Source organism: Tachypleus tridentatus, chromosome 13 (assembly GCF_004210375.1).
Source record: "Tachypleus tridentatus isolate NWPU-2018 chromosome 13, ASM421037v1, whole genome shotgun sequence".
Lineage (NCBI taxonomy): Eukaryota > Metazoa > Arthropoda > Merostomata > Xiphosura > Limulidae > Tachypleus > Tachypleus tridentatus.
Genome location: NC_134837.1, coordinates 169,422,895 through 169,447,727, shown reverse-complemented (window position 1 = coordinate 169,447,727; position 24,833 = coordinate 169,422,895). Strand labels below are relative to the sequence as shown.

Genomic DNA, 24,833 nt, shown 5'->3' with positions numbered 1-24,833 from the left:
CACCAAAAGAGGGCGTATTCCGCTTACTGTTTCCTTTTGTTATTTTTTTTTTATATTAAAAATAAATGTAAAGCCCAATCTATCATTCGGTTTACCATTTTATAAAACTTATAAAAGTTTGGAAGAATTCATCGTTCATTAATAAACCCGATAAAGGGCGAATTGAACTAACAAGATTAGGCTTCAATTACTTAAATTGCGAATAATGTTCAGCAGCACTTTGTTAATTGTTTAATTTCAGCTTGCTTTGAAGAATTATAAAAAGCCTCCTTCACTTGTAGTATTGCATCGTTTTATTCATAGTTTGGTAAATTGAATTTTAGTTAATTTCACGCTTTAGTGTGTATTAAGACAAGATTTCTTATATCGATAGAATGATATTGTATGTAAGGTGTTTGAAGCTTCTTCAGATACAACGTTTTGTGAAAGCTAAATACAGTACAAACGTCTTTTCATAAGGTACTTAATAATTGCAAAGATTATGATGTTATAAATTATAAACAAATTGACAATTCTAAGAAATTTTAGTTCACAGAATGCAGTAGAACATATTCTCAGTAAAAATAGATTTGCAGTATACATAAATTATTATTGTTTTCAAACATCTATTCACGCCAAAAATAAATATGGCAAACATATACACCAAAAGTAGTAATTCATCCTTCGAAACGATTGTCTGAAACACGTGATACTGGTTATTGTAGATTATACTGACGACTGAAAACTAGTGCAAGGACAAACAACACTATAATTATGGTATTTTAAATTACTATACGTAAATCGCTTTTTGTTGTGAATCTTTGGTTAATAGTGATAATAAAGCATCGCTGTTTTAAAAAAAATCTAACCTAATACGTTTGATAGCGTGGTTGTTAAGACTAATAGCTTATATGATCACCTAATTTTAATTATTATTTTTGAATACATGATTAGATGCAAATTAAGAGCCACGAAGGTGTTTCAGAAAATAATATAAGATTTACATAAATTCTTTTTTAAGTATGGCAAAGCGTTAACGACATGCCACTAAATCAGCACCCACCTATGTAAAGTTTGGAAACGATTTAAATGGGTAAGGTAGGAAACTTTATTATAATTGTGAAAACGTTTGGAAAAGCCTACGTCAGCATCAAAGTGGGATTTTCGTCGTTAAATTCGTCTGAGTAGTATGAAACTGCCTTATCGTTCATGTGTAGTACTCTCGCAGCGATAGTGAGCAGTGAACAATATGGCGCACAGTTAACACTGCGCGCCAGAGAAAACCAGCAAACTTTAATTTTTTATTGTAAAACAAAGATGTTGCTCTATCAACAATCTACCGGAGAATGTTGTCACAACATGGAAAGAGTTGTATTCCCTAAAGAAAAGTGTACGAATGGGTGGGCAAGTTTTAAAACGGCAGAATGTCAATAGTCAATGAAGATTAGTTAGAACACTCTAATAGTTTCATCACTGATGAAAACACTGCTAAAGATACAGGTATCCGTAATAATAGTCATATGAGTATTAATGAACCTCTTAAAGAGGGTAGCATAAGTGCAGGCAATATCCATGCCATTATACACGAACAACTGAAAAATACTGTCTCAAAATGGTCTCAAAGCAATATAATAGACAGACATTCATAAACATAATCTAATTTAAATAAGTACCTAATTTTTTCCCAAATAGTCAGAACGGAAGTTATTAGTTCTCTTCATGTATCTTCACTGGCGATTAAATATGGATGTGTTATTTCGATCTGGATAGCAAAAGATATGGCATGAAATGGAAATATTCAGAATCACCAATGCCAAAAAAATCTTTTAGTTATCAATTTTTTCCCTTTCTGAAACACTCTTGCAGTTTTTCCTACATTTATTCTGTTAATCTGCTGCAATATTCAATGAATTCCTAAGAAATACGATTTCTTATTTTACAGTTAACATTATTCTATCATGGGTCTTCTGATGTAAGTCAGGAGCATTGTCAATTAAATTATAGTCATTTCCATTAGAAGTTCAATTTTTTAATTATTTTCAAGGGGAATATTCAAATTTTACTGTCTTCTGTACCAAGTAGACTGAGTATTTTATTGGTTAGGTAGATGTAGGTTTCTTTCATTTCTTTGTTTTTTCTCATTTGTAGGTAATTTCTTGCGATTTCAGTATAAGTCTAATTTATTGTAATGTATGTATTTTTCGCTACACGTCTTTCCAGAAGAGTAGTCATTTAGGCCTGCTAACCGAAGGTTCGTAGGATACCTGTGCCCCCAGATCGACAGGAAGAAAAAGTGAGCTTGAAGGGCATACAATGACGACAATTTAAACTTACGAAAAAAACTGCTTGTTTTTCCACGAACTACTCCGTGGTCTTTGGGCGTGTGCTTGTGTGTGTTTTTCTTATAGCACATCCACATTGGACTATCTATTGTGTCCACTGAGGGAAACTGAACCCCTGCTTTTAGCGTTGTAAATAAGTAGACTCACAACTGTCCCAGCAGGGGATGTGATCTTTGGACAATTTCCAACAAATTGGATTGGATGATGCATTAAAACAAGGGACTTATCAGAATAAGTTACTAACCAACCTTTTTCATATTGGGCTACGCCCACGGCAAAAATATGTTTATTTAGCTAATGACTCCAAAGCTTTGGAGCAACTTTTGTTCCTTTTTTATTTTGTGTCTTTTATTGGATTTTTTAGTTGTTTTACTTGGAAATTTTTTAGTTTTTTTCATCAAAAATGTCAAACATTCACAAAAGCAGCAACAAAAGCATAAAATCAAATCTAAATCTAAAATCCTTTTGCTTTTCATATGGTCAGTGTTTGGTGTTCAAGAGTGGAGTCACTAAAAACCGCTGTTTTGGTCCAGGAAGGGAAAGAACGTCTAATGCGGTGTATCAGAAATACTTAAAGTATCAACAAACACTGAAGCTGTAGAGAGAAATTAGTAAGAGTTATAAAATAATTGTAACACTATTTCTGTAATGTGGAATAAAAAAGTTGTGAAGTAATGTAGATATGAAGTGAAGTATGTGTGAAATAAAGCAGTTGTAAGGTAAGTTATTTGTGAAATAAATTGAATACATAAATACATATTATTTTATATATTAGTTCGTGAGTTACTATCAATTTTTATGCTTCCCGGACGTAGGTTTTGCGCCTCAGATTGTCTTTATTTAAAATAATAAACAAGCAAGAATAGTACAATACGAAAACAAAGACAAACGTGTTATTATGTGCGTGGAATTGACAATATATTCGTGGCAAATTCTTTAATAGATTTATCTTAGTAATTAAATATGTCCTCAGTTGTAAGTTAAACTAAAACTTTTGAACTTAACTACTTCAAATGAACATTAACTAAATTTGTGAGTCTATACAGAGCTACTACGATATATTCAAGTCAATCTGAATTAACTTTACAGCAATCGGGTAAATCTACTTAACAGGATACTCAATAAACTGTTTATCATGAAATAGTACTGAATATCTTAATAACCGAGTTCGAGAAAGAAAGAGACTAAACACAAATGAATGCGAAATACCTTTATTTGTGGCGCAGATAGCCTAATTGATTTGCGCCATAAAACACCAACCAGCCAACCAATCTTTATTTGTCTCACAAACAAAGTGTGTGTGTACTTATTGTTATTAAACATGAGATAATTTTTCTACTGAATGCTATACCTTCAATTGATCTGGTCAAATCCATCTACCAGATTCAACGTATATTACTTTGCAGATAACATTAGGTCTACACAAAGTGATTAGCACTAAACATGTGACCGACCACAATCTCAAGAAATTATAGAAAAGGCCTTAAGGTACTACAAGAACCATCAGTGAAGGTGCAGCATCACAGTTATGACTTTCCCCATATAAACAGAATACATATGGCCTCAATGGAATGACAAGGAATAAAGGCAGCTAGAACGACATCAAATTAAGTTATTTTCTCGAAAATGTGTTATGTGAAACACATGCAAAGTAAATAGTAAATTCAGAATAATAATATACCAAAATGGAAAGATATACACATATGGTAAATGTATGTACCACACTACAAACATTTAGCTCATATGAAGCTGGTAAACTTCTCGAAGTTTAGGGTTCAAATCCCTGTCACATCAAACATGCTCACCCTTTCAGCCGAGGAGGCGTTATAATGTACGGTCAATCCCACTATGCGTTGGTACAAGAGTAGCTCAAGAGTTGGCGGTGGGTTGTGATGACTAGCTGCCTTCCCTCTAGTCTTACACTGCTAAATTAGGGACGGCTAGCACAGATAGCCCTCAGTAGCTTTGTGCGAAATTCAAAACAAACCAAACTTCTCGAAATTTAAGCTATCTTACATGATTCTGAACAAACTAAAGAACAAGCTAGTGTTTAGCCATACATGTATAAAGGTTACAAAAGTTATATTAAAGTCCCCCGATAGTACAGAGGTAAGTCTATGAATTTAAACGCAAAAAATCAGGAGTTCGATTCTCCTCGGTGAACACAGCAAATAGTTCGATGTGGCTTTGCTATAAGAAAAAACACATACACTAAAGTTAAAACTTGAAAAATTTTAAACATCGTGCTTAATTTTGCAAGATTCTATTTTACAAAGTCAAATTTGAATGTTGACTACATTTTCAGTAAGTTTGCTTTATTCTAGTTCATTAATATCGATTGGAAAAGCAAACACTTCACATAAAATGCAGGTTTGCGATTGTTAAGCAACGCATACATTGAATACAGACAATAAATAAAAAAATCAAACAAGAGTTATTTCAAACACACAATGGTTATTTGACTCAACGCTTGTTATCTGAAGCTGGCCTTCTTCTTCCACTTTGTTTGATTACTGGGATTCACAATAAAAGTCTTTAACAAGAGAGTCCAAAATCAAAAGACGGCAATATGAAAATATTTAGCTTAAATACTCAAACGAAACATAAAGTTAGATATTTTACAAGTTCACAATATTTCCCTCAAGAGTGACAAGTTTCACACGCCATTTGATCAGAAAATATTTTGCAAAGTAATTTTGAATTACCCGAATCTGACTAAATTTTCAAAAACTCATAGAGTAGACTCAACGTGAAAATGCACTGAATCAATGTTTCTTTTTTTATAACATAATCAAGTATATGTATTTTAAACGAAAGACAGAGCTGTAATTGTAGAAAATGTGTGTTTTCTTATAGCAAAGCCACACTGGGCTAGCTGGTGAGTTCACCAAGAGGAATCGAACCCCTGATTTTAGCGTTGTAAATTCCGTATACTTACCGCTGCAACAGCGAGTTACAATTGCAGAAAGAGGTTTAATTTATGAAGTTACAGAATTTTTCAAGTTAAGTTTTGTTCAAGACTGAGAAAAGGCATTATATAAACTAAACAACAATGCTATATTATTCCAGTGTGTTTGTGATATCCACGTGACTATCAGTCATTCCCAGTGAAACATAAGGGGAATTTAGCCCTTACAGATGTCAGTGTTAAAAAAGGGTCATGGTATGCTTTTAAACACTGTATATGCAAATATGCAAAAACCTTTTCTACGGGAAATCAAGGTAGATGAATAACACAAAACAATAGGTAGCTACAATAAAATGTACTTAATGATACTCTTGACCAATGTACTTTGAGAAAAATGCTGATACCTAAATAAATGAAAATTTCTTTATTAAAATGGAGGGATGACAAAGGCATGTCATGTATGCGTACCACACTTAACTGCATGGATACACCTCATACTAGTTACGGAAAGGTGAAATTCATGAATATTTCATCCACTACAAATTTACTAACACATGTGGGTTGTACAAGTATCTCCCAAAATCTTCACTTTTACATATCTGTGATTGATTAATTGGAATTAATCACAAAGCTACACTATTGGCTATCTGTCCTCTTCTCACCAGGGGTATCGGAACCCGGTTTCTAACGGTGTGAGACGACATACATACTGCTTTGCCACTGGAGGGAATTCGCATACGTAAGTGAATTATTAAAAACTCAACATTGGAACAATGTTATTCTTTCTTACACATCAGAAGTCACTGGTATGAGAATGCATATTATTAAGTGTAAAGCTGCACAACAAGGTAACTGAGATGTGTCCACTGTGGAAAATCAAACCACGGACTTTAGCATTATAAAGCTTTAAGATTACTACTCAGCCAGTTTGGGACAACAGTCAACTGAACACATATTGCCTCAATAAATGAAAGGAAATAATTTTACAAAAAAACAACAACATCAGAAATAATGTTAAGTTGATTTTGTTTAAGCCTGTTTTGTTCTATTGTCATTTTCTGCAGATACTGTTTACTCTGTCAGTAGTAATGGTGAAGTTTATCGTTTCCACGAAGAGGATTAAGTAGGTCCATTTATTAACGAGAGATCAGATAAATTGCGAATTAATGCTGAATCTAACTAAAATAACCATGTTTTAACAAATAAATAAGCGTAGAAACACATAGATGAACATCTATATTTTTTCAAGAACAAAAATGCAATGCATGCACTTGTTATTTGATTATTGAATAGTAAATTTTCATTGGATTCATGGATTGAGCAACTAGTCTTTTTCCCTCAACACTTCTTACTATCACCTAGCATACCAAAAAGTGTGTGTGTTTTCTTATAGCAAAACCCCATCAGGCCATCTGCTGAGCCCACCGAGGGGAATCGAACCCCTGATTTTAGCGTTGTAAATCCGTAGACTTACCGATGTACCAGTGGTGGTATATACTAAAGATCAAGAACACAGAATGAATATTTACTCTATTAACATCTGCTCTAGAATATTTAAATATGATATGTTTCTTACTCAGCAGGATTTCCCATAGCAACAAGCACTGAGACATGTCTGATTATTCTCACCCAGTGTGCTGATGGATAAAAATGGGTACATATATATGGTTGCACAATGAACAGTATTACGATTGTATCTTCTTTGGGCAGAACTTATATTTCCATAGGTTAAAAAAGCAAATTAAGCCAACTCGACAAATTTACGGAACACGTGCTTTGTGAAAACTGTGTGGATTTACAATATTTTACATTAAACTGGAAAGAGACAAAATGTATTTTACACCTGGAGGCCACATTAGGTCAAGTGATACATATCATTGTATTTGAATGAAAGTTATCAGTCACGTGAATAGCATGAATTGTTCTAGGTAAATCGAATGTAATCTGTTAAGCAAGGAACCTTAGATTTAGACAGTCTGGTATACGATCTCGTGAAAAGTTAATTTGTTCAAATTGCACAATAAATTTGAAAAATAAGAACTGGATCAGATTTAAAATGCACAGTAAATTTTCATTTGGCCTACAGCCAAAATTAAAAGACATTTCATGTTTCAATAACTTTACGCTACCATCATCAGGAGTAAAAACCTCTATGTGAAGTAGGTAGTTTTATAAGGCTCAACTCATTGTAATATATGAGGATGGTTCGAATATTGTACATAAGAAGTCAATATTTCTTTCCAAAATTGTGTATTATCACCAGCTAACTCTTAATCTCAGTTTAACAAAAAAAGTATTTATTTTAGAGCACAAAATTCCTATTGATGATTTAGTATTCAATCTGTTTTGCGTATTAGGTTCATTTAAAATTATTGTTTCGTGCCATTGTACGAACCAAATGACCTGTTTCGACGATGTTTTCATGAAACAATAATTTTAAATGAACCAAGTACTCACAGTTAATTCAGTATTAGATAACCAGTGGAAATTTTGTGCTATAAAGTAAATTATTCTTTATTAAACAGAGATGAATGGTTAGCTGCTGATAATACATAATTTTGGAAAGAAATATTGACTTCTGATGTACGATATTTATACCATCTTCATATATTAAAATGAGTTATGCCTTTAACTTATAAAACTACTTACTTGTAATATGGGCCCGGCATGGCCAAGCGCATTAAGGCGTGCGACTCGTAATCCGAGGGGCGCGGGTTCACATCCCCATCGCGCCAAACACGCTCGCCCTTTCAGCCGTGGGGGCGTTATAATGTGATAGTCAATCCCACTATTCGTTGGTAAAAGAATAACCCAAGAGTTGGCAGTGGGTGGTGATGACTAGCTGCCTTCCCTCTAGTCTTACACTGCAAAATTAGGGACGGCTAGCACAGATAGCCCTCTGGTAGCTTTGTGCGAAATTCAAAAACAAACTAACAAATGGTTGTAATATAGGTTTTAACCCCTGATGATGGTAGTTTAATGCAGAGTCTGTTAATTTGGGGTGTTGACCAAATAAAATGTCACAAAGCATCTTTAACGTTAATTCTGTTTTTATTTGTTAATGAGCTAGTTTCTGTCATAATTTAGGATCTTCCTTTTAGTAAGTTCATGAAAGTGTTACAAAAACAGAGAGAGAGAAAGAGAGAAAGTTGGCCTGGCGAGGATGTTTGCCCCGGGGTTTGAGCTGGCACTTGACTCTCCTGTTTCTACGTCTTAATTAACTTTTCTATCCTGAATTCATCTGCTCTCTAGCAAACATTTAAATTACAACATAAAATGCAGGACTTAACAATGTCTCTTCTTGGATTTTGAAATCCCATAAACAATCCTAATTCAAAAATACTCTAGTACATCGTATTAAATATTCTATTTACCAAATATTTTTGATATTTTTTTCTTCCAAAACAATAACATACAGATAGGGTAGCGTATTGTCCTTTGTTACTCTTGGCCATTCTATTACTGGTGGAGATATTCCGAGGTAGATGGTCGAATGAATTCACTAGCTACTCTTTTCTAGATAACCTTTCTTAAATAGTCTCGACAGGAATTCTAGGCTCTTCAACACGCTGAGTTTCCACTGGACATTTCTTCTCTGGAGTTATCAACATACTGCTAAAGATAATCATGGTTGATGACAGTTGGCTTAGATCACATATTCTTCTGAATTTTCGTTAACTTTGTAATGAATACTTTCTTGTTGGGGTATTGTGTGCTAATAACATGTTTACCTCAATAGAACCTAGTCTTATCAAAATTAACATCATAGCTGCCTTCCATTTTATTACAAGCTGATTTAAGTATTTTATGAGTAAAGTCATGCATGACATACAGTGACGGCGCCAAGGGAGGCTTGGGGGCTTGAGTCCTTCCAAAAATGAGCCAAGCCCTTCTCAGCCCCCAATATTGTTACCTACATATATTCATAAAATATAGAAAACACAATCGTCGTTGTTGCTTCACAATTAACATCAAAGAGAATAGATCTGTAGAACTCAACGTCTTCATTAAGACGGAAGTATGTGTCATGCGTCCCATAGCAACTACTGAATGCAATGAAACTCATGCGGCTGTATTGCCGCTCCCTGTGTAATGCCATTCTATCTTGAGCTTTGACGAAGATTAAACAACCACGTTGATTTCAAGTTACAACAGATCATCAGGGATTTTAATTGATAAACCAAAGGTTTTACAGGTATTTACCCATTAATTTCATTTATCTTTTATTGAAAAGTAAAACATAGCATGCATGTATAAGAGTATTATGTATAGGTCAAAACTATGAAGCATTTAGCCGGTGTTGTGTCCTCTGTGAGATTATTTTGCATTGTGTATCAGCCATCCAAAACTTGCTGCCAATCACCAGAACAGGCGCATTGTTTTGAAGTAATATTGACTATAGACACAACATGAAGAAAGGTAATTAGCCTGATAGTGACCTCACTTTTTCTCAGAGTGTATTAACTTCACATGGAATAATTCGTTTCTGCTATGTAAACTATGTCTTTATGTTATATTTCTTTTGATTTGTAGCTTTACTCTTAATGGTTTATTAAATGTTCAATCTAAACTAATCTTGATTTTCTTTATTATTATGTATTACCTTGAGTGGAATTTAGGTGAGCTTCCTCTTTTACATATACGCATATTTTCATAAACAGATTATTTCTAATTTGTAATAATGAATTATTAATTAGAGTATGAGTTTCCAATGAAAACTGCATTGAAAACGCAGTTCAAAATAGCACACCTTTCTGAAATGTACCTTAATATTTACATTATTATAATTTACCATATATATTTCATATTGATGGCATTTTGGGAAGCCCCTCCACAGTTTACCTCAGCCCCCCCCAACGAAAATATCCTGGCGCCGCCACTGATGACATATTTATTCTTCATATCAATCAAATCTCCTCCAATCACCAATTACTTAGAAAATGCTGGAATGCCCCAGTCTCCAAATGATGAGTTTTTTTACTAATAACTTCTAGTATTTATGGTACAATGATCACTGACCCTATCTCCACTAGACTTTCAACATTTGGTGTAGTAATTTCTATGTAGTATACAAGGATTTCCTTGTCATAGACTGTTGGACTATTTGAAATTAGCTTAATCTCTTATCCATGTTTCTACACAAAGCCAGTTGCTAATATCCACTCTTTCTCAATATCAATTACCTGCATAGTGTGGGATGTTTTGTACAATAAAAATAACTTGCAACTTCCCTTTTGTTGGAAGTTTCTCTCCAACGCCTGCTTGTATCACCTATCTTCTTCACCTCTGGAAGCAATGTTTTACTTTTAAAACAATATCAGATGTAGAAATAGTACTGATTAACAAACTGGAAAAATTTTCGTAAATAAGCCCAGTAACTTTGGATATTGTCTCCTTGGTATCAATTGATACTTTATTGTCCCAGCTGTAACGACCATGCTTCTCACAATTACAGAAGTTCATTCTTTCTAAATATCCTTTGGGAATAGTTCTTATTCTATGCTGGCTTTGATATAGAGTTCCATGTAATATGTACTTTCAACTTTCACTTGAAACACCTATTGTCTTGTGGCTATTTTTCCTCTTCTGTGCAACTATATTCCTTTAGTTTTCTAGATTATAATCAATGAAACTTATTGATCCAATACCGTCTAACCTGATATATCTGTAACTCTGAGATGGTGAATATAAACTATTTACCTTCAAACTTAAATGATTCTCATTCTATCACCACCAATTACGGAGCTTTTTTTAAAAACGTAAAACTACTTCCTTTAGTTAATTTTTAAATCTTTGTCTGTTATGATACATACACATTGATCACATGCCACCAAATCCATAATTTAACATAAAGCATCTGGGTAAAATAACTGGAGAAGTCCTTTCAGATCTTCTGCAAATTCAGTTAAAGCTTTTTTAATATCCTGCTCTAGAACTACGTTTTTTGATACCTCTCTCCATAGTGACTATTGTTTAGTACTTGTTATGCAGAAAACCATAACAACTGTCAAACAATAAAATGTTATTGTGGTATTGGTCATTTAAATTATGCAACTGGATTCGGTTGTGACATGGCTGGAGTAAGTCAATAAGGTACTTCAGTAACAGCAATAGTAGTAATAGGTGTTGATCTGATAAGTTCTTCTATTCATTACATTGTAATAGATAATGTTTGAAGTAGAAAATATTGAGCTGATAAAGAAAGAGGCGTGACTGGTTTAATGTCTGTATTTATTGATTCATTTTCAGGTATTTTATTCTGTATCTGAATACAGTACCTTGTCAATGTTTTTTCTTTATTTCCCTTTTGACTTGGTATATTTTATCATTACAAACTTACTGTACATTTTCAGTTTTGTCATTACTGCCATTCCATACTTCTCCAATCTTATTTTTCTACTTTCTCTGTACATCTCTAATAGTTCTATATAAATCCTGTATTCATTCAAATTTATTTTTGGTTTTAATCTGTCTTTGGCTATCACATCCCTCACATTTAACTCTTTCCTCAACTTTCTGTGACTTTTTTGAATTTTCTATTTCATTTTGTCTGGTATTTCAATTTTCTGTGATTTTATTCTTGGCTTACTTTTCCTGCTTTTGTTTCAATAATTCCATCATCTCAAGTAATACTTTTTTCTCACATTTTTCGCCTCATAGACATATCTTCAAGAGTTGAATTTCAGTTTCAAGTATATTCAAAATTCAATTTAATTTACATCAAAATAATCCATCTGCTAATAATGATTATTATAAAGTTGCTCTTGTTTAACAGTTTCTTTTAAGCTATCTAGTTAAAATAATTCAACTTTCAGTCCATATATGAAAAAAAAGTCTATTTTTTCTTTAATTTTGCTACAAGCTAAAACACTATGGCAACTTATATATCACGTTTCAAGCCACGCTACTGTATGGTACTAATGTAAAAATAAACTTGTTTGTACAACTTTACAGCTGATTGTCAAGAAACTGAAAAACTATTGGCAAAGAAAATTATTCTTTGACTCATTCAAGCTACTGGAACTTTCTAGGCCTTGAGCCTACATTACTAAACGATTTACACTTAAAAGCATGCGTCCTCTAATTAAAATATAAACTATAATATAAGAAAGAGACAGCTTATAAAAATATGATGGTTAAACATTCCAACTGTATATATATATATATCTATATTACAACAATCTTATAATACACAAAAAATATTGTACCTATGATAGAATCCCCTGTTTGGACTAGAATCTCCGTAAGTCTATAGACTTACAACGCTCAGATCAGGTGTTCGATTCCCATCAGTGGACACGACAGATAGCCCGATGTGGCTTTGCTAAAAGGAAAAAAAAATACAAGCTCGTAGTAGATACAAGACGTGCAATTCAAGCTTTGTAGATGTGCGATTTATATACACATCTATTACAAATCTGATATGTAATTTTATCCCCACGAATATTATTATATATATGATTAAGCTTATGGTATTATATTTGTTTGATTTCATTTTGCAATTAAACTTCGTCACACTTTCAAATTTCGATTTAATCTTTTTCAGAACTATTTATCCATAAAGTTGCTGTTTTCGGAAAGACATATTTGGAAATTAATTTTAAAATATTGTATAGTCTCAAAGTACTGCCATCTGAGAGCCAACGGTTGCATTAGACAAACCTTGGCAATAGATATGTGTAACTCGAACAAATTAGCGCCCTCTATCATGCAACGATCGATTTTTAAGATTAATTTAGCGACCGCAGATAGGGAGGAATATAACGAATGAATTATTTGGGTTAGGATGTATGTAACTCTTTTTCATTCTGATCAGTGTTTTTGGTCTAACGTACTAACAATCAATGTATTCACGTAGTTACGGAAAACGATACTTTTGGTGAGAATACTTATAATTAGGTACAGAAGCTATTTCAAGTTGAATCAGTAAGTTAATAATAACGTTAAGTCATTGTAATGAAAATATTTCAGTTTTGGAAATGTTTTGTTACTATATGGTGTGTTCATATACCACGAGTAAAAATTTTCGACTACGCTTTCATAATATTAATACTAGGCTTGTATGTTGTATGCCAATGAAAATAGTTTAAGTGTTAAGACACTTCATAATTATAATTTGTTAGTTTAATTTTAAAGTATTAGTATATATCTTGTTCGCTTAGAATTTTAAATATCTCTGGGTAATATGCTAACATATTTTTACGTTATTATGCATCATTAAGTTACACTTGAGTTATACTTTATCCTAATGCTTGATACTTGTTCATCATAATCATGAACCCATAACGTCAGTTGTTAAAAGTTAACGTATGGAATAGACTTAAAGTTTAAAATTAAAACTAGTTATTTTATTAAGTTGGAAGACAAAGGAGGTGGCTGAGTAAGTTTGTTTTAAATTTACATATTCTTGGTATTTCATCACCCTTTGCTCATCTGAAGCTGAAAAGTCAAAATTAAAACTTAATTTGTATTACCAGTTTAGTAGTTATCATAATTCACATTACATTTTAGGACTTGGTATTTTGTGGATCTTAAGTTTAATACACATTTTTGTACTCACTTAGTCTCCTGACTTAAATTTGATAATTTGACAAAAACTTGACATACTTTAAGTTTTAGTTTTACACTTTAGGTACACATCCTGTGAATAGGATTTTTTTTTTTCTCAAAAAGAAGACTGAGACATAGAGGGGATCTGAATGAGGTCTTTATGATAGGTTTAACATATTTTTTTTATTATTTAATGATAAGACTAAAGGACACAAATATAAGTTTTGGCAGGGTAGATAAAAGTTATTTTCAGCTAACAGTTTCATTTTTCTAACATAGCGATTGGCCTTTGGAATGTTTTGTTTTCTTTTCGTGTATTCAGTTAACTTAAAGGAAATCTTAATAAATATTTGAATGATAAGGGGTGGCTTTGAGTTTGAGTTTGGATGTTTTATTTTTACTTTACAGTTTAGTGAATGGGATGACCTAGATGGATCAACAAGTTTTTGATTGTCCCCAAAGTGAAATTATGTTAGTTATTAATGTTATGAGAATTAAAAGGTGGTTCAGTTGTGTTTTTTTTATCTATCACAAAGTGTGTTTAAGGTTTATTAAGCCATATTTTGACAGTTTCATTAAATCAGTTTATTCATATTCACTGGTTATTAATTATGCACATGGAAAAGTGTGTATTACCAGGCACATTTTGAGCATCAACTTTAAATATAAAACCACACAACCCCAAGTTAATGGTGAAATGGGAATCTTCTGTTAGGCAATTTTATTCCATTATATAATTTTGCAAGTTAAATATTAGGCATTATACTGTATGATCTTAAAGCAAATAATATTAATTAACTATATATTTGAAAAAATAGAACTGTTCTTCAGTAACATTTAAGTGGTTTAATCAGAAACAGCAATAACATGTCATTATAAAATTTATGTTAATTCTTTTAAAGATTAATAACATAAATAGAACTTAACATAATAACATCTATACATAAAAGATTACAATAATTTATACAAACGTTAATCACTGTGATTAATATTATGTATAATTTTTGAAAACTAAATTATCATATGACATTAAATTTGCTTTCCATAGTATTTTGAATATAATTAACTTTCAGATTGATACATGTATGCTCAGTTCATGTAAGTATTCAAAAATATATATCTATTCAGCAAATCATGTATTCTAGAGGAATAAATGTACTAACTGAAAACCATGGAATATTTATCAGTGTCTGGTTATGATGTTTAGAGAAATCTGGTTTCTGAAATTTATACTTAGTTATATACTAGCTAGTAAGTTGATTAGATAAAAGTATTACATGTTTTTGTGGTGCTACATGTACAGTGTACTGGATTTGATGATGTTTTCTTTGCCACAACATGACTTTTAGTCAATAAACAGATGAAGGTGACAAGTGCCTTCTTTTATTTGCTGTTTTCACTGCATCAAGATAATATTGTTGGCTTTACAGCTTGTCAATTCTGCTGGAAGAGTGAAGTTGGTAAATTATAATACTTTGTATAGTGGTGGTATGTAAGCAGTTTGTTTGGGTTCAGTATATACATCAAAATCAAACAAAGAATGTGCATACCTTGTGTTGATGTAGTCTGCTAATGCACATGATGATCAAAGTGCTGCTAAGGCCATGATTCAAAATTTATTACAGTAAAGTTTTCAAATGGAAAATTATAAGTGACACTGTGACGAACTCAGCTATTCTACTTCAATATTTTTAAACTTTTGTCACATTTAGCAAGTGACCAGAAATTAATCATTATATATGTAACTAACAGTACTTAAAGACCATGTTGATAACTATTCTGATAGGACTAATGAACCAAAGATCAATAGTTACACAAAAGAACCTGTATTTACTGATTATGTGCAATAAAAAACATTGCTATTGATTTAGTTATTACTAATTTGCAAGTGATGACCATGGATCTGCAAGTTTAACTAGTTGTTGTATCAGTGTGTGGCCTAGTTTGAACTCTGTTTAGAAATTACACAACCAAGTCTAAGAACCAAACGTCTATCTTTTCCTGTAACTGAAAAATTGTTTTATTTATTCTTCTGTGTCAGTATCCTCTTTGAAGGCCAAATATGAAAATGGTGTTATCTCAGCGACAACGTGAAGAACTGTAAGTATAATTTGCCATTGTGTCTTTAGTATTTAATTTAGTTATAACAATAAGCTCAATTGTCCTAGAATTAAATAATTTTATTTCTTATTGAAACCTGACTCCATGTAATGGCACAAAAAAGGATACTTAGATGACACAGAGTATCTGTGTGTGTGAAGTTCTTTTTTTTTTGAAAGAGGTGAAGAGTTTGGTAAGTAAGTTCTTGCTTTCTTTACTTGTATTGCATAAAATGTGTGTTTTGTTCAAAACTACTTACTTATAAATCTATGCAAAATATGTTTGGTGATGTTGATAAACAGTGGACAGCTTATGTTTGTTAAGGCAGGACAATTCAATTAAGTGGCAATCATAGTGAAAGTTATGGTTGATAAGTACACCAGACAAGCTCACAATGACTTGTCCAAAATAAATAACTATTTTACAAGTTTATACATATACTTGTTGCTAGAAGGGGTTCTAAACAGTTTAATATTTCACTGTGTATGATAATTAGTTCAAGATTCTAGTAAACAACGGTTCATTCCTGCAGATAGACCTGAAGACATTATTATGATTTATGCATGATTTATAACACGTGTTGGAATAGATAATTCGTAAAATTAGTCTTGGCTGTAGTTATAATTGGTTTTAAAGTCATAGTTATGAAAAGTGACAGTAAAATAAAAATTAATTGAACTGAATCACAACAAAAAGCAATTGAATATGATACAGTTAAGCAAAAAGATTATCAAAATTATTTCCTTAAGAATGTCTTTCTAAACAAAGGAACATTTGTATGTGATCTTACTTTGTACAAGCATATGTCAAATTACACAATCAACCATCTGCTTCTCACAAAGTAAGTAAGACGTGACCACATAAAAATGATTTATATACACCGTCTGCAAATTTAAAGTTCATAAAAAGTTTTGGTTATAATAAGAGATTTTCTATAATTCAACTGTGTAGATTTCAAAAATATTTTTTTCTGTTGCATAAGGATTTTTTTACAAATTGGGAAGAAAGAAACACTTACTTAGATCACATTATTATTTTATTTACCACAAATAACATTTTTTTATTGTTATGCTATATTTGTGTTCTAGAATTATTTATGAGACTCTCATCATTATTGGTTTAGAGAAATCTATAGCCAGTGGTTGTCAATGATTTAATCATAACAAAAGTGACCTGATTTCAATGAAAATAATTCACTTATTTAAAAGTACAGATGGTGTTTAGTGAGAAATCTGTATATGATGGAAAAAAAAATGGATATAATTTTTGGATTCAGCATACAGGATTTACTGGTGAATTTGTAAAAATTTCAAGACATAAAATCCATTGCAGGCTTGTCTTATTAAGAAATTGAAAATAATTAAACTGAAAACTAATGATAAAAAATAGATAAAAATTCTGATTTTCTTTGATAATAATCTTTTGAAAACTTCAATTCTTACAATTATTTTCTTACAAATATCTTGCTGAACATCCATTCTGAGCCGTGGAATAGTCAGTGTCCCAGAACGTGTTTATTAATGCATAGGCCAACCTATTATGTCATGTTATACATTCTCACAATATATTGAATAGCACATAAAGAACCACTACTTATTGTAAAATGAAAACAATTACATACAAAAAATTAAGTTTGAAAAACAAATCTGAATTTATGTTAGATTTTTACTGTGTAAACTGAAGTAAACATACACATGGAATTAAATATAGTACATGTTGTTGAAGTTTTTCTATTCCAAATGTTTATGGAAATTTTATTGTTGTTTAGTGGGAAAGAAGTGTGCAACATGATGAGTTTATGAAACTGTATATAAAAGCGAGTTAGACAAGATTGAATGATTCTGTCTGTTGGTTAATAAGCAAACAGTGTATGACTTAACAGTTTATTTATTTATTACTGTCAGCTGGTTAATCAGTCTTTTCAGTGGTCTAATTATTTAATTATATTTTGACATAGAAAAAGAATACAAAATTAGAAGTTTAAGCTTTGATAGAAATACTTTATTGGTCAAGTTATCTCTATTAGTGAACTCTGTTGAATGTGTAGCTTGAAAAAATAACTTTTTTTATTGAGAAATTGAATGGACTTTTTTTTTTTCAAATAATCAAATAGAACCCAGCTAACAACAGAAACTATTGCAACATTACTCTTAAAAATGTGCTCCATAAAATATGACATTATAATGTGATGTTCTATACAATAGTATTGGTTGCTGGTCATTGGCTCTAATGCTCCTTAGTGGCTCAGCAATAAATCTAAGGTCTAACACTGCTAAAACCTATGTTTTGGTTCTAGTGGTGGGCACAGTATGACAGTCCATCATGTAGCTTTTTGCTTAACAACACACAAGCATAGCTTTAATTTCATAAAAGTGTTTTTTTTACAACTATATTGAGACAATCTTATAGTTGTAGTTTTTTTCTGGACTTCATTCAAATTATATTTAATAATTATTGAAAATATTTGAGGAGACTTTGGCATTTTTAGAGTTATGTTTAGTTTTTTACATGGCATGTTTGATCATACATTCTGGACTTTTGAACTGACCCATAAAATTGAAAATATAAAATACCTGCAGCTTCTCATTACTTTTAAAACCAATAGCGTACAAGGTTTGAATTCCAAAATAAATGAACAGATACGTGTTATTACCCACAAAATGTGTACTTTCATTTTTTCATAGTAGTTTGAAACTTCTGCGACTCCTTTGGATGATATTACTTCAGCTTTTGTGTGACTGATGTTGTTTATTAGGTCTTTGATTTAATCATTGACTAACCTCCTGCACACTCCTGTACTGCTTTAGCTCAAATCTTGTGACAAGTAATCTTTAACCTAGTGTACAATGACTGTAAGTGTTAAAGTAATCTTTGTTAACATGAATGTTATCATTCTGCTCACAAGCTAAAGGATGAGTCAAAGTTATGTTCCTGGTGAGTTCTGAGGAAATGGATGTAATGAAACATTTACTGTTAATGTATATTATGTGTAGATATTTAAATAAATTAAAATATTGCCTCATTTGCTACATATCAAAAGAACATTGAATGACATTGCTAACTACTAGAGTATGTAGTGCCAAATGATTTAAATTTGATATTTTGTATCCTCAAAATTCTAAAGGAATATGGCTTAATATAATTTGAAATTCAAGTTTCTCAGAAGTATTAAAGGTCATAAAAGTTAATTTTTTGGAGAATTGGATGTTCAGCTATTTAATTTCATCACTCTTTGATCTAATAATTTTGTACTGTGAAAATTAAAAGTTAACTTTATATATAAAATGTGTGTGTGAGGGGGTATATATACATGTTGACATTCTCAATTAAATTATTTTGGTTATTGGTATTATATGGGCCTGTGTATTTTTAATATTAAAATTCATGCATGGTTATCTCATGTTTAATCTGAAAAATCATAAAATTGTGTGTGTGTGTGTGTGTGTGTGAGTATATATATATTTATAATATGTGCACACACAGAAGTTTCAGCCTAGGAATATTTTTATCTCTGCTTATTTAATTGAAATAAACTACTTTGCCAACATAATGTAACACTGCATTTTCAATGTTACATTAGTTATAATGCTTTTACTATATAATTTTCCTTATAACACTGGTTTTATTTATCATATCTGCTATTTCTCATCAATCTAACTTGTGCTTTAAACATATTTCTATCTATGCCATACTGGTTAAATATTAGATTGAACATGTGGACATGTGGGTGCTTCTAATGGAACCTGTTTTAAGGATAAAAGTAGTCAAACCCTGGTCAGTAGGTCAGCAGTTACACTTTACGTTGTAAAATTATTTACACATAACAAAGTCAGTTTATGTTTGCCATCTGTCCTAGAAGTTAATTTACATAACAGGTGGTAAATGTCTGAACAGGAAATTTGTAGAAAGTAGTGTACATGTTTTTTGATGTAATGTGCATTTGTGGAACTTTCACCAAAGCTCTTCTGTTTAAACACACGTGTATGAGATTTGTAGTGTTGAAATGGTGATAAAATTTAGAATTACACAATTTTCGTAAAATACTTAATGTATTGAGTACTACGATTTTAACCCATTTGGATAAATTAAGATAGTTTTCTAACAGAATATGAAATATGTAATTGAGTTCACATATTAAGGTAACACAAACAATAGTTACTTGCTGTAGATATATATTACATCTGTAGTATCAATTGTTTACTTAAGTCTTGTCTGACCATGTTTTCATTTTTTACATATATTGCTAAGACTAACAAAATCATAAAGTGTACAGAAAAATATTCTAAATTATAAATAATTTACCTTTTTTTTTCTCTCTTTAGTATGGATGAGAGAGCATGTGCATAACAGATTTTTCAAACTATAATTAGGGATGTAGAACTTTTTTTTCATGTACTAGTTCCAGGCGTGAATAATGTCTTAGTCTTAACTGAAATTCTATAAGCCTAATTATGTTGTTATTAATACCACAGCATGTGTATGTGGTTGAACTATCTTTAGAAATAATAACAATTTAATAAAGTTTGAAAAATGGTACATAATTGATGTTTTTGTACGTATAATATGAAACATTAATGTAAAATAAATCAGTTTTATAATAAATTTAATGCAAGATAAGAAGGAATTGTAAATATTTTTTTGCAGTTACTACACTTAATGTCATGTAAGCCTCTACTGTTGTAAATTCAAAACTAATTGTTTCTTATGTAACAAGATGTAAGTAGGTAATCTTTAATGTATAATGCGGGAGAACTAGCTTTCACTTACCTGACCTCTTTTATGCATGACTGTTCATTTATCTGACATGAACTTAAGTTTTAATAATTTTCTGTTTAAATTCTTTATGCATGTTTGAGAGTAGCATTATACAATCAGTTCTAGTTCTTTCATAAGTAGTCATTGTGGATTTATACTGTAGGTTATACACATCTTTAACTGAAAAAATGACAGTACCACTATAGGATTTACTTCTAAGTACAAGCTGCTGTTTGCTTTTTACACTTGTGAAATTTCAATCAAGCTGTATATTTCATATGTGTATATAGTTATTAAATTAATAAATACAAGAACATGAAATACACAATGGTGGCTTTAAAATTTATTTAGATTATTATATTTTATAAGCTTCAGGTATAGGAAAAAAAATATGTTTGGGCCAGAGGTGAAACTTGACTGTTACTTCATTACAAGCAGAGGTATATAGTAGTTACAATTACCCATGTCACGTTTCTACTTTTTTACCCATCATCACAATGTTCCTATAAGTACTTATAAAACGGATTTTCATCTTAACTACAGGTTGATAGAAGTTCTGTGTATCAATAATTATTATAGTTTTTATTAATGAAAAATAATTGACTTAGTGTATCTCTATTCCCAAACAAATACATTTATTGAATTCAGTGTAATCTTAAAATTTGTTTTGCATATGTTAATACAATTGCTTACAATTATTTAATTTGATATATTTTATTGAAATATGTAATGTTATTGAAATTTACTCATACAGATTTTAAAAAAGGTTAAATTCACAATTATGATGTAACTCATTACTTAAAAAGATTAAGATTACAATTATTCTGAAAGATTTTCAGTTTAAAGTAAAAGTAGAATTGTTTCACATGCTATAGGCTTTATTAACATTAAACATTTTATATGCAAACGTGCTTACATTCAGTGTATTTTGTTTTTAGTGGAACGTGTTTATAACTTGAACATTTATGTTGCTTTCACTACACGTTATTTGTGATTGTATGTAAAGGCAATGAATATATCAAACTATTTGCAGAATGTGAGTTGATAAATCACCAAAAATGCTAGATATAATCAAAAGGTTTTTTTCTAGTTCTTCTCAAACTGATTATATTATTGATGAACTGTGAGTGTAATGGAATGCCAGATATAACTGTTTGGTGTAAGTATTATTATTATTATTATTAATTGATTTATTTTGTGTTTAATTCATTGGTGTTGAGGCTATAGACATTTCTAGAAGGTCTAAATGATAGATGTATAAATAAGTGACCAGACAAGTGGAGATAGTCAGAAAGAGATTTGTCAGAAAAATGTAAAGTTAACTGTCAAGGGAGTGAAAGGCCTAACAGTTGACATGTTAAAAGTGTGAGTAACAATTTTGAAAGAAACAAGAAAAGTTGTCAAAGGGTGTTCTAAAGTAATTGAACTTCAGGATACAACTGCAGTAACTCAACAATACAAGTGATCTATATGGAACTACAGCAATAAGAAATAGAGAAAAATAGTTGTAATTATCAACTAAATTCTGAAACAATTGAACTGCCCTAAGTGGACTATTTATAAGAAAAATTTTGTGTTTAAGGTACAACTGTGATCACCATAATGTAAAGAATATTGGTACATATATTTAATTTGTTTTAAATATATCTTACTTAAAAACAAGCAGAGTACATGTTGTTCGTTTATTGTTCCAATTTAATAACAAGTTGCATACACCTACTATAGGAAAATCTTAGTCCCACACATCTATGTGTGTATGTATGTATATATATGTGTGTGTGTGTGTGTGTGTATATGTTACTACTACTCAAAAATTAAATGTTTTGAGATTTGTTGAGCTACAGCCAGGATTATACGGTGGTAACTGGCAGTAAAAGAAACAGTGAATGACAGTGAAAATGAGTAGGCTTATATTTGCAAAATTGTAGTAGCAGCATGATAGTGTAGAGATTAAAATTACACTATAACCCATGTAAGGTGATTTTGATGAATGAAAGACAGTGAACTATGAGAATTTGTAAATAACTAGAACTAGAGAGAGAAGAAAGACAGATGGACTAAATGAAAATGAGAAAAGGAAAGACTAGAAATAGAAATAGAAAAATAAGAGCACAAGCTGAGAAAGAAGAAAAAGATAGAGGAGAGACTAGAGATAGATAGAATATGAACATGAATTGATTGAGACTGAAAAAAATCACCCTACTGAAGGAAGAAGAACCCAAGAATGACAATGGAATTAGGGCAAGCTGATGACCCAAGTCTGAGGAATAGAAAGATAGCATGGATGCTCTCCTGGAGAGATATGCTTAAAGCCAGTACTGGGACAAAGACAACAGGTATATGCAGGCAAGATGTCAGAAGATATCATGGACGCTGACAATTTAAAAGAGGTTTTGCTGAAAGAATAGGAACTTACTGTAAAAGGTTTTTGTTGTAAGCTCAGAGAAGTTAAACCTGACACCAGAAAAACTGCATTTCAGTTTGTGGCACATCTATGGCAGTATTTCACCAGATGGACTGACATGGCCATGTGTGAAAATAGTTTTGGAGGACTGGCAGATCTACTAATATGAAAACAGTTCATGAATACATGTTCAACTGACATGTTGCTATTCTTAAAGGAGAGAGCACCAAAAGATGTGGAAGTAAACATGCTGACAGAACAGTATATGAAAGCCTGTGGATGGAGTATAACTGGGAAGTTAAAAAATATCAGTTAAATTTGAAACCAGTAATGAGTGATCAGAAGTAAAAGTCTACCAGAGGACAGTAGGTTAACAGACAGAAGGGAGAAGAGATGCTATGTTTGTTATAAAATGTAACACATTGCAAATAAGTGCAAAACCAATTCCAGCAAGAAATATAGAAATCTCAACATAAAACAGCTAGAACTATTTGCAGTTACAATGCTGGTAAGAAGCAAGAAAAAAGTGACTGGCACCATGGATGCTGCTGCTAGAAGAAACAGAATCAAGACAGCTTATCACAAGAAAGAAGTGTCATTTCTATGAATGGTCAGTGCATGACTAATGATCAACTCAAGTTAGCAGATAGATCAACAGTACCATTAATGATCAGTGCATGTTACAAATATCAAGAGGTGCCAACAAATAATATCAAAATGTGAAGGATATGTTGGGTACAAGAAAGTGAAGGTTGTGCAAGATACTGAGCACAGCACTGAGAACAAGAAAAACAAGATCTACTGTGCCAGTATAAAGAAAGATAAGGAAAGACAAACCTCAGGCATCAGACCTGATGTGAGGAGAGACAAAGTAAATGTAGATGTTGTAGACTATATGAGATGACTTATTATATGAACTGAGAACAGTCTGTGTGTGTGTGTGTATAATATATCTTGAAGAGGCTTATGTCAGATATAAAACTGTTTAATGTGAGTATTATTATTATTAATTGATTTATCCTGTGTTTGTAATTCCTCGATGTTGAGGCTGTGTGCAGTTCATTAATATTGAGGCTATAGAAATTTCCAGAAGGCCTAAGTAATAGACATATAAATAAGTGACCAGACAAGCAGAAATAGAGAAAATTTTGAAAGAGATAAGGAGAATAAGTTGTCTTATCAAAGGGTGTTCTAAAGTTAGTGAACTCACCTAAGTGGAGTTTGAGATGACTATTGAGAATACAAAAAAGTAGATTTTTTTAAAGTAACAACTGCAGTAATTCAGTGACAACATAAGTGAACCATACACAGATATTATTGTGATAAGAAATAGAGAAATGTAATTTTGCTTGTTAATTTAATTCTAAAGGAATTGAATTGGCTTAAGTGGACTTTTGACAAGAAAAAAAAGTATAGTGTTTGAGATACAACTATGATCTTCACAGTGCAAAGAATTTTGTATACATGTTCAACTTGTTTCTGACATTTAATTTTGAAAACAAGCAGTGTGTGTGCTGTTTATTTATTGTCCAATTTATTACCAACAAGCTGCAGATACCTACTGTAGAAGAATCCTTACTCTATACATTATTATTAAAAAGGAAAGTTTATTTGACATGGAAAGTGCTCTTGTTTGGACCAGTGTTCAAACAGGTCTGCAGGAGTGTTTAATCTGGTTTGTTAAACAGTCTGCCAAGCCAAATGACAAGAGAATATTTATGTATCTCAGAATACTGTGTATAGGTATTAACACTTTTATTAATAAAGCAGATAACAATGTTTCAACCTTCCTCGA

At 31.4% G+C, this 24,833-nt stretch overlaps 1 protein-coding gene across 4 annotated transcripts in view; it reads left to right on the top strand.

The window, feature by feature from the left end:
• Positions 1-12,883: 12,883 nt before the first annotated feature.
• LOC143239823 (lissencephaly-1 homolog) overlaps positions 12,884-24,833 on the top strand; it is a 43,479-nt gene continuing 31,529 nt past the window's right edge. The window contains exons 1-2 of one of the 4 annotated variants that reach the window (XM_076481361.1): positions 12,884-13,155; positions 15,821-15,879. In XM_076481361.1, coding sequence (XP_076337476.1) covers positions 15,842-15,879 — 38 coding nt within the window. In that variant the 5' untranslated portion in view covers positions 12,884-13,155; positions 15,821-15,841. The remainder of the gene's footprint in view (positions 13,156-15,820; positions 15,880-24,833) is intronic. The other 3 variants (XM_076481364.1, XM_076481363.1, XM_076481362.1) reach the window with 3 other exon arrangements.